The sequence below is a fragment of the Apodemus sylvaticus genome, chromosome 7 (assembly GCF_947179515.1).
Source record: "Apodemus sylvaticus chromosome 7, mApoSyl1.1, whole genome shotgun sequence".
Taxonomy (NCBI): domain Eukaryota; kingdom Metazoa; phylum Chordata; class Mammalia; order Rodentia; family Muridae; genus Apodemus; species Apodemus sylvaticus.
In genome coordinates this window covers 109,084,232-109,095,973 of record NC_067478.1, presented here as the reverse complement: position 1 = coordinate 109,095,973, position 11,742 = coordinate 109,084,232, and the positions used below count along the sequence as shown (strand labels likewise).

Genomic DNA, 11,742 nt, shown 5'->3' with positions numbered 1-11,742 from the left:
GAAGTCAAGCTGGTGTCTACTTAGAGATTCTTCCTGAATACTGTTCAGGGCATTGGAAAATTCTTTTTTCTTTTCTTTTCTTTTTATTATATATATATTCTTTATTTACATTTCAAATGTTGTCATTTTTTCTAGTTTCCTCCTGCCCCCAAAATCTCATAAGCCATCTCCCCTTCCCCAATCAACCCTCCTCTGCTTCCCTGTCCTGGTATTCCTCTACACGACGGCACCAAGTCTTTCCAGGACCAAGGGCCTCTCCTCCCTTTGATGTCTAACAAGACCATCCTCTGCTGCCTATGTGTCTGGAGCCATGGCACATAGAGTAACTCCATGTGTATTCTTTGGTTAATGGTTTTGTCCTGGGAACTCTGGGAGTACTGAATGTCTCATATTGTTGTTTCTCCTGTGGCACTGCAAACCCCTTCAGCTCCTTGGGTTCTTTCTCCAGCTCCTCCATTGGGGACTCTGTGCTCAGTTCAATGGCTGGCTGAGAGTGTCTCTCTATGTATTTTTCATGCATTAGCAGAGCCTTCCAGGTGACAGCTATATCAGGCTCCAGTCAGCAAGCACTTGTGGGCATCGGTAATAGTGTCTGGGTTTTGTAACTGTATATGGGATGGATCCCTGGGTGGGGCAGTCTCTGGATGGTCTTTCCCTCACACTCTGCTCCACACTTTGTCTCTGTATCTCCTTCTGTGGGTATTTTGTTCCCCTTTCTAAAAATTCTTTTCTTGCTACCAGAGGACAAAGGTAAACACCGTTATCCCACCTACAAAATTTTCCATTTATGATTGTGACCTGCCTGCAAGATACATTGGTACAGTTGTGCCACAAAAGTTGTTGTGAGAGTGACCAGCCAGTGACTGACTGGATTTAAAGCTCACTCTATAAATGTGGCCCATCCCATATACTGCCTGGGTGGCCAAGGACCTGAGACTAGATAGGCTATGGACTTAGGGAACAAACAAATATTACTGCTCTGACAAAATAACATAGCAGCAGAATGAGACATAGTAGCAGAACTCATGGCATTCTGTTATACACTTAAATGGCATTTCTCGGCCATCATCAGAGAAACTGCCTTCAGTAGATGGGAACAAGCCAGAGACCCACCGCTGGGCAATGTGCAGAGAGTGGGACACCTTGGAACACTTAAGCCTAAATGGGATGTGTCTATCACATCCCTCCCCTCAGATCTCAGGGAAGTGTGGAGATTGTAAGAGACAGTAGAGATGGATGGCCATTAAGGACAGTGGTCTGTATACAACAGGACTGATGTGCATATGAACTCACAGAGACTTACAGCATGCATAGGATCTACAGAGGTCTAAGCCAGATGGGGTCCCAGTGCTGAGAGAGAAAGTTGACAGCCTTCATCTCTAATCTGGAAGCAATCTCCAGTGGACAATGGCTCACATAGAAGAATCTCACACTAGGTATACAAACTATGCTTGTGAGTAGACCCCATGTCCATCAGTAGATGCTTCACGCTACATGAACTCAGTGGTATTTGAGGAGGATTTTTAAGACTGACACTTCAATGCTTTGTGCATTAACCTTAAAGGTCTTTTGTTTATATGTTATGGTTTCTAGTTTTGTATTTTCATGAGATTTCTGTTTGTGTAGATGTGTATCTCTTTATGTCTGTATACCTTTCTGTTGCTTTACCTTCGGCTCTTTTTTCTCCTTGTTTGTTTGTTTGTTTTTGTCCCATTCTGGGTTGTTTGCTGTCATTTTTCCTCAGATGCCTGTTTTCAAATGAGAGAGAGAGAGAGAGAGGGAGAGAGAGAGACAGAGACAGAGAGAGAGAGAGAGAGAGAGAGAGAGAAAGAGAGAGAGAGAGAGGGAGGGAGAGAGAGACAGAGAGAGAGAGGAGAGAGAGAGACAGAGAGAGAGAGAGAGAGAGAGAGAGAGAGAGAGAGAGAGAGAGAGAGAGAGAGAGAGAGAGAGAATAAAAAGTGTGTGGATTTGTGAGTGAGCAGGTAAGGAGAAAGGGAAAATCTGGGAAGAGCGGAAGAGCGGGAGGAGGGAAACCATGATCAAAATACAGTAGTATGGAAAAACTCTATTTTCAATAAAAAAGAAGTATGACTGGAGAGTAAAATTCTTATAGAAAAATGCATGATTTAAATGTGCAGCATAATGGACAGCCCCAAAGTTAACACATTCAAAATAACCCAATATAAAAGGGACCATCACCTAAGTATGATTCCAACTTCATGGCACTCTGCTCTCTAAAGCTATCATGCCAACTAAGTTGCATCAGAATGAAAACATACTCCCTTCTTTTTTTAATTTTCTTTTAATCTTGTCAACATGTTTGTCCTCTCCTGCCTGTGCTAGTAGATTTAAGTGCTGCTTAAGTTGTTTTGCTTTTCTAATGTTGTTGAGTATCTTCGTATGTTCATTCCCCCAGAAGAACCTCGAGCAGAGGGAAATGTTTGCTTTGTCTTTGAGTCATTGTTTAATTTTGACCCTTTCTCTAGGAATTCACGCTTACTCAGCTCTGTCATGTTGAAGCCCTTTACTTGCAGACTTAATGTCTTCTCATGGCCAGTCCACAGACTACTTTGTGCTGCTGGATAAGTCACACTAAGACTTTCCCAGGATATTTCCCAAGTCATGTTCTTTTGTGCTAGAGAACCCATAACAGTTACCAGGGGCAGTAAAGCAAAGGCTGGCCGACATGGCTCACAGACTGGCTGTGACTGTAAAGAACCAGGCTTGTGACTTAGGTTATTTCAACCTCAAGTCCTAGAGCATATTTAAGATTGAATACACATCGATCTATTCTACAGTAAATCATGAGCATTCTGAGAATGAGCAGAGGTGATCACACTGGGGGAGATGAGTTCTCATAGGAAACCCCTAGTCATATTATGAGACAAACATGGACCCATGCTTCCAAGTGAGTCCTCAGGAGAAGCATGGGTACTATTTGCTTACAGTTAGTAAATCAAAGTGTTACACTGCTAGCTGAATGACTGGATGAGAATTCTATGTCAGAAAGCATACCAGCTGAAACAAACACATACCTCTGACTGATTTCAGAAGCACAAACATGACCTGAATTAATGGTCTAATATCTCAATTGCTACTTAGTGGAAACTGGAACAGAGATAAAGGTCTATCACACAAGTTAGGAAAGCACACTGGATAGGAGAGCCCTTCCAGGAACCGTGAGCACAGCCCTGGGCTGTCCCCTTAGAATGAGACCACAGTGGGCAGGTCTGTGGGATGGTGAGGGCTGGGCTGGCTGCAGGATCATAACTACAGAGGAGAGAGCAGCACGTGGATCTTCCTTGTCGTCAGGCAGAACTCTTCAATGAGGTGGGCTCAGGGAGGGCTCTGTGCCTCCGTTCTGGTGAGTAATAGCCAGAAGCCTTGAGAGGCAGAAGAGGCACTGAGCAGTCGATCAGCTGCTGCTGCCCAGGCTAACTGAACTCTCCCACCCGGCTGCAGGTGCAGACAGTGAGACTTGACCCTGCCTGAGCCATGCCAGCTGACCTCACAGAGGACATCTTTCCTGCCAACCAGACAGTGCCGATGCTAGATTCTTCCCCAGTAGCTTGCACTGAAATCGTGACTTTCACTGAAGCACTGGTGGCTGAGGAGTGGGGCTCCTTCTACTCTTCCTTTAAGGTAAGTGCCCTGGCTTTAAAGGCTCGAACAGGTGGGACTGGAGAGAGCTGCGAGAGTCTTAGCTGCTGCTAGGGATGGTTTTCATTTTATTTCCTTTTCCTCCCTTCTTTCCTTTCTTTTTTCCTTTTACTTCCTTCCTTCCTTTCTCTCTTTCTGTCTTTCCTTCTTTTCCTTTTTTAACTAAGGAGAGGGGGAAATCCCCCAATCTTATAAGTTTAAATAATCAGGCTTAATAGTTTTCAAATCTGGGTACTGTGGTTTCTTAAGAATGCAGATGTGAGATGTTTTTGATGTTTCTGTGTAAACTTGCAACTTGTCAGTAACGCTTACCAATGTGATATTTTACTCTCCGATCCACTAGCAGAGAGCACTGTCGTTAACCCTTGAGTACTGCATGAAGTGTCTGTTTCTAGCAAAAACAGCAAGTTTTCCATTAAACATTTTCCCTCAATGCATGATCATTGAATTGTTGTGGTTTTTTGTTTCATTTGGCTTTTGTTTTTGAAACATCAGAGGATTGGAAAGTCACATCCCTAGTGGCTCACACCAAGAAAGAGTGGAAGGCAGGAGGACCCCTCTGTCTTTTCTATGCCTTCTCAATGAATGTTAGTCAGAAATACATTCTTTGTCAAGTTGTTGATGGTAGTGTTTGCTCAGGTTGCTGCCTAGAATAAATAAAATGAATCTGAATTTGGTGAGTTTCATCTCTGCAGTATCAAAGGGCCATAACTCTCTCGTTAAGCTATTATCATCCCATGTTTTCTAGAAAAATCTAGTGGACAATAACAAATCAGGTACCTAGAAAATATGAGATTGTTGCTTCATAGATGAAAATGCTGCGTGGTTGGGACTGCTTTACACCCGGCCTGCCTAATGTGCCTTGTGTAAGTCATCCTCCTAAGTCACAGTCTTCAGCCTGTTCTTCTTGTCCAAAGGAAAATTCTTCCAAATAAGCCCTAGTCATTGTTGGGTTTTGCTGCTATTATTGATAATTTTCTGGTGTTCTCAAAATTATTTGGTTTTAGAGTTAAACTTATTATTACCATGATATCCACCCTCTACTCTCTGGTTTGATCCATGCTCCCAAGTCTTAGTAGGGAACTTTCACCTCGGAACTTTCCAAGGAGTCAGACTGCTTTTTCCTTTAGTGCTGAGTCTCAGAGTGAATTACTTCTGACTTCAGGGGACTCAGTCTTTTAGGCTTGCCTAACCTACACACACACACACACACACACACACACACACACCTGCTCAGTGTACCTCTTCATTACCACTGACTAGTGTTTGAACACTGCCTTTTCTGAAACTAGCCCGTGCTCCAGAGTGGATCTCATCAGGCTTCCTGTGCCCAGGAACTTGGGCTTTGCAGTGCCACTGCCAAGTTGTCTTTGATGTTTATGAAACATGACAGCAAGCATACTGAGAAGACGTCACCCACCCTCCCCCCAAGATACAATAATCAAAATAAGGCTATGGTTCTGAGGCTCAGGCAATAAGCACTTTCTATTGAAGGCTTATTTGCCATCTTAAATTCCACCTGAGAAAGTGTTTTGAACACACAAACAAATCCCTGCACTACTATTAGCTCACTCTGTCCCAAAGGTGTCATTGTCACTAGACACTGAATAATTGCACCCTCTGTTTCATTCCTGTAGTTGGGCTAGTGGCCAGTGTACAAAGAGAGGCAGAAAGGAATTATGCCCATTGAACTTGGAGTGGTCCATTGTTCTGCTTCATCTGTGAGAAATTCATTTACTAAATTTATTGACTAAAGCAGAAATTTTCAGGTACACAATAATGAGGCTGGGGGAGAGGAGCCTTGGCAACCTAGCCTCAACCTTAGAAGAACTCTATTATGCGGCTGCCCATGAGCACAAGCAGTTCTGTCACAGTGTCTATACAAAAACCTGCCTGTGATTCAAACCCTTCTTTGCTGTGCTTCCTTTTATGCCACATAATTCTAACATGAAATGCTAAAAATGTGCCCTAGGTACTACTCACTAAATGTGTCCCTTTAATTCATATTGCCTTTGCAAAAAAGCACTGAAAGACACATAAATTGGAGAAGAGTGAAAGAAAATAAATAAACCTTGATAGGAGTCAACGTGGTGAAAATTCCAACAACAGCAGTTGCTGTTCAACATCGTGCCAAGAGCCAAGCTGTGCGACTCCAAGGGCAGTTCTTGTCATTCCCACACTCATAGCATACGCAGTTGGCTTCCATCTTCCTCTGGGTTTATCTAAATTCTGCCAGTTCTTCCCCCAAGTGCCTCTCACACACACCCTTGCACTACTCAGGTTCTTGGACTGCACGTCTTCTTATTACTTCCCGAAGCTGTCTCTCACTCTTGCTGTAGCATTTGTTGGGTGAATGTGCTACAGACTCTGAGCTCCTTACATTGGTTTCACATGCTCCCTTGGTCCCAGCACTTTGCTAGAGACAATTGATAAACAGGTGGGGCATGAACAAAGTATAACATTCTTCTCCTGTCCTCAATTTCCATTGAAATGGGCAGCACAACATTGCCTTTCTCCTCGGAAGAAGGGGAGGAACCTGGTGAGAGACCATTCATTCTGCCAGTCCATCCTCATCCTATGTGGTCTCTGCCAACTGAACTCACCAAAGGGAAAGAACACATCCACCCAATACCTACTCCATGTCAAAGCCAATGGGACTAAAATTAGTCTTGGATTCCTGTGACTGGGAGTCTGTCAAATATGGGTCTGTTTCAGTATCAGAGTAAGTCCTGGAGAATTGGACCCACCCAATTATAGACTTAGGTTGTTTCAACCTTCTGAGGCCACATCTCCGAGACTGTTTTATCATTCCTGTTCTCTGATACAAAGCTATATTGGCAGAAGATGCAACATCCCTGTGTCTGGGTTTCTGGCTTTTTCCCCCCTCAAGCTTAGATTGAACCTTTCAGTTTCATCCATTTTTAACCCCCTCCTCCTTTTAAACTTCAACTCTCACTGTCCCACCCTCCTGCATTCTCCTAAGCATGTCATACTGCCCCAAAACTCAGAAGGACAGTCAAGTGTGAGCCTGCCTCCCACTTACCTCCCCAATAGCTGCATGTGTAGATAAGCAGTTGTAGTCTGGGGCTTTTCAACCAAGAACTTGGTGAGCTTCAGTCTTAGCATGTTTCAGCTTGCTGTTCCCTCTCCCTCCCACGTCACACCCACTTCACCTCCTGTGGTTGAGAAGCCATAGTGTTGAGAGATTATCTGAGCTTTGAGAACCCACCAGTTTTCAAGAATCTTACTCATTAGAGTGTATATAGTTCTGTCCAAAAACAAGACAAAGGCAAAAACCTTCACACAAAATCCTTTCATCTTCAAGGTAAGCTTGTTAGCATTGTTTCTGGAACTTAGTGAGTGATGAGACATCTAATTTAAAGAAAGTGGGAGGGAGGTCTATCTGAATCATTAAATTAGCTAAATTATAAAATAATGCAAATCAAACTCAGTGTTATTACTCATAGGTAAGGGGGGAGGGGAATGTGAAGTAAGACTGTTAAACATTATCTAATCATGATTCCCCCATCAAGCCTCCTTCAGTGCATACTTGGAAATGATATGCAATTAATCTAACTATTGTTTGCATGTAAATGCTCGCTCCCTCCGTGCTGATGGGACACAACTCACTGTGTGTGCCCACCCTCTCTGCCCTGTTGTCTTGCTGGCAGATTTTTAAATATGACCTTCCCCCTAATCCCCCTCCACCCCCCATAGCACATTCTAACAAAAGAAAACTGTAACAAAACCTTCCCCAATTATCTACGCAATGCAGTCTAAACTGCTCTTAAACTTCTGTCATACTGAAAGCTCTGTTGAGTCAAACAGCTCCCTTCTAAGACCCTACCTGCCTGCCCTGTAGCTCTCACTTCAATACCTCCTGCTGACTTGTCTGCTCCTCTGAAAGCCCTGCTTTACCTATTGTATTCCCTATAAGCCCTAGTGTCCTCATTGCCTGCCCTAAAGCCCATCATGTACATTTAAATTCTCTTCTAATTGGTTTTTCTCAGTATGTCCACTTGAGTTCTCCTGTCTAATACTATGGCTGTCCCTAAGGGGAAGTCTTACTTAGCACGACTCAGGTAAATGTCTATTAACGTTCTGTCCCTTCCTAATTGCTTCTTCTACAAAGACCTAATACAGCAGTGGGCCAACCCTCCACTCTGTGTGGACTCAGTCATGCAGGCAGGCAGTCTGATGTCATTTCCTGTAAGACACAGGCATTGATGATAGCTTCATAAGGATGGCATACAATTTCCCCAGCTATTTACTAGTGCAGGAAGAAGATTGCCTTTTGTTAAATTTTCTGCATTATTAATAAGTTGAATATCAAGAGGCATAATCTTGATTAATTCAGAATGAACTTAGTCATTGGAGAGATTTTTTCAGTCCAGTGAGGATTTTCTCGGATACTGGCTGTAGGAAACTATCTAACTTTGTGGACAGCCTCCTTACATGTATAGAAAGCATGGCAGTGGTTGGGGCCTCATCCCATCAGGGCAAAGGGCAGTAGCTGAAGGGAAGCATTCCATTGACCCTGCAGTGCACTCAGACTTCTCTGGACCACTGTCTGGCTCTGACTCTGGAGAAAGGGTTGTGTCTCTTTGTGACAGTTCCTCTACGTTCCTGGTCTTTGAGTCTCTCCTTTTCCTTTTCTCTTTGCTGGCTAAATATCCATAACCTTATAGAAAATGGAAAACTGATATCATCTCTAGCCAGCTCTGGGCTACAGGAAATAGTGGTTCTGTCTCTGCTCCCTTTTCACCCAATACACCCATGTTAAATGTATATTGTCATGACATCTGGGGACTCCAGAACCTGGTTTCCCCTTTTATCACGTGATCTCCTCATATGCCAAGCACCTTCTCATCCAGTTTTCTCTCCATCAAGGAGAGGCAATGCAATTACTCTCACCCCATGTTTCCTCATATCCCATACCACATACCATCCAACACTCCTGTCTCTTCAGCCTCCTTGCTGTGATGTGAAAATTACTTCTTGTGGTGTTCTTCCATATTTATGGCCGAGGCTCTATAATCTAAATTATCAAAGACACATTGTGTGTGTGTGTGTGTGTGTGTGTGTGTGTGTGTGTGTGTGTACATATATACACAGGGCCTTTAAACCATTTTATTGAAAATTATTCTGTATTATTTTATTTAATTTTTTCTTACAATATATTTTGATCACGCTTTTTATCCCCAAAAACCATTCTAGACTCTACCTACCTCCTTATATACCCAACTGCCCTGCCTACTGTTACCTTCCTTTTCTCCATTTCTCTCTCTTCCTCCCTCTCCCTCTCCCTCTCCCTCTCCCTCTCTCTCTCTCCCTCTCTCTCTCTCATATACAAAAGTGAAAATAACATACAATAACATAATAATATACAAAAGTAAATAAACAAAAACAAATAAAACAAAACAAAAAATAACTAACTAAAATGAAACAAAAAGCACTTCTTTAAAAAATAATGGAGTCAGTTTTGTGTTGGCCAACTACTCCTGGGCCTGCCCTGGAGTGTAGTTGATGTTCCCATTTGCCTTGGTCAGTGTTCTATTGCTGTGAAGAGACACCATAATCATGACAACTTTCCTAAATGTAAGAATTTAATTGGGGCTTGGTTGCATGTTCAGATGTTTATTGCATTGCCATCATTAGGGAAAGCATAACAGGGAACATGGCAGCATAGAGTCAGACAAGGCTGTAGAGAAGTAGCTGATACTTTCATATCCAGATCCACAGGCAGCAGACAACAGTGTGAGTAACTTGGGCTTTTGAAACCCCAAAGCTTATCCTTGTTGGTCTGCATACCAGAGAGTAACTGGCTGAGAATCCTTAGCCAGGCCAGCAGGAATGAAAGTTTTTGTGAGAATCAGGCATGGCCTGAATGGCCAAAGTGTGACAGCTCTCTGATGGGAAGTCAGAGCAAAGTGGGCTGCTGGGCCTCTTCTGTGGCTGGCACTGACCAGATTTGGTGGCATGCAATGAAACACAACAGGCAGCTAGGAGCCAGAGCCAGAGCCATCAAGCAGGAGGTGGCTGTGCTCAAGTAGGCACCCAGCTTGTTGGGCAAGGTTGAGGTCCAAAGATGAATGTTTTGGGAGAGAAAACACTTTCCTGGAGTATTACAGCTCAGTAAGACAGGTACCCTCAGACATTCTTTAATGAAATAACTCATACATGTTATTCCTTGTGTACCAGAACCTTGCAAACATTTTTGGGGTGTTGTGGGATCTAGGGGTAGATCTTCCCATTGAGTCAGTCTGAGAAATTTGGTACCCTCTATTTGTGTGGGGGTGGACTTCAGGTGTTGTCCCTACATAACTGATTGCCATGGTCCTTCTAGTGGGGTATAGTGATCATGCACTCCAGGAAACTGGTTAGGAACAAGTCTGAACTCTTGCTCTTCTCAATTTTGAGTTTAGTGGGGTTCTGAATTTTTGCCACACCCTTATTAGTTCTTCGGTCTGATGGCATGGTCTGCTGCCCCACACATCCCCAGTGACACAATCCCTCCAAGAAAGTCACACCTCCTAATCTTTTCAAATAAGGCCACTCCCTGATGACCAAGTATTCAAATCTATGAACCTATGGGAGCATATCATCATTCAAACCATTACACCAGTGCCATTTCAATGATGTAAATAGATTTTTCCCATTTTAGGCATTATCAATTGCAAATAGCTTTCCAGTTAGGATGGGACTTTGAAGACACATTCTTTTGCTGTGGAAAAAAATCCCTTCTCTTCAAGCTGTTTATATAGTTCTCCTCATGACATACTCAGATGCTCAGTGCTGGGTTGTTTCTAATATATTCCATGTTGGCACAATCAAGGTTATATATCAAGGGAAAGGAGCCTCTGGGCTATATTTGGAAGAAGTACATCAATTGATAACTTCAAAGCATCATCCCAGCATCCTGGAAATAACTTCCTGTTTATATAGTGGGAGGTAGTTTTCAAACTACTGGCTCAAATGAATGAGAAGGTCACGTTGTTTTTCTTTAGTGAAATTTAGTTGCCTTGTGTTTCAGTCATCCTAATACAAGGAGAGGGAACTGACTCATCACCAGGTCCAGGGACCTTCCCAAGTTTTCTCCTTCATTCAGTTGCTAGAGCAAAGAATCTGAGAGCACAGGCCCTGTAGCTGACTTCTCAGAGACTCAATTCATATGTTTTCAGTGGCTGTATGCTGGTTTGTTTATCTCTTCTGAAGCCTTGGTTTCCCCATCTGACTGAAGCTTTAGCAGATGATCCTCTGTTGAGAAACTTAAGGGATGAAATGCTTAAAGTTTTGAAGAAGCATCAATTGGCTTAAAACTGTAAAATTTTAGCAACTCTAAATTGAGATTATCATCCTTATTCTATCTCCTGATACTACCTATAGACCTATGAGGTGTCGCTATCATCCATGTCGAAGAAGCTTGGAGACCCTGGAGGCCTTGGAGACCACAGTACTTGTCAGCATGTATGTGTCCAGAGATGATAGACACTGATATGTGATAGCATACATCACTCCTTTTCTTTTTGTTTTAATTTTAATCAAACTATCAAAATTTTGAAATAAGATACAGATAAGTAGGAAAGATGCCATTTCTTACTGGTTCATTGTGTTATTGGCTTAATGGTCACTCCATCAAAGGTTCTTGGCTGAGATGAGAAGCTCTAGCTTGCTCAGAAAGTGCATGGGTCTCTACTGTAGGAAGAAAGATTTTTTTGTAGGCTACCATATAGCAAAATTACCTGAGGTCATAATAAAAGTATAAAGAATAATTCCTAATTCTGTTTCTTTTTTCCCCACTTAAGCAATGCAGATGCCTACCTGAAATAGGATGTGTCTCTCAGTCTTCTTGGCATTTTACTGTTTGTAAAATGATGACCTTTTACAGCATTCAAACCTCCTCTTGGCTCTTAGGGTTGTTAAAATAGCATTCACTTTTTCTAACCAGATGGCGACTGAGAGAAGTTGAAGGCAGAGGGCCCTCCATACAAATGAAATACCATAAAATCAAAAAGTAAATAGGATTCTCAGCTGATATCAGGAAGAAGTACGTCAAGACTAGAATCTCAGTGGTCTAATACA

At 42.7% G+C, this 11,742-nt stretch overlaps 1 protein-coding gene across 2 annotated transcripts in view; it reads left to right on the top strand.

Moving 5' to 3' along the window:
- The first annotated feature begins 3,495 nt into the window (after nt 1-3,495).
- Npsr1 (neuropeptide S receptor 1) overlaps nt 3,496-11,742 on the top strand; it is a 224,200-nt gene continuing 215,953 nt past the window's right edge. For both annotated transcript variants that reach the window (XM_052188798.1, XM_052188797.1), the window contains exon 1: nt 3,496-3,642. In XM_052188798.1, the coding sequence (XP_052044758.1) occupies nt 3,496-3,642 (147 nt within the window). The remainder of the gene's footprint in view (nt 3,643-11,742) is intronic.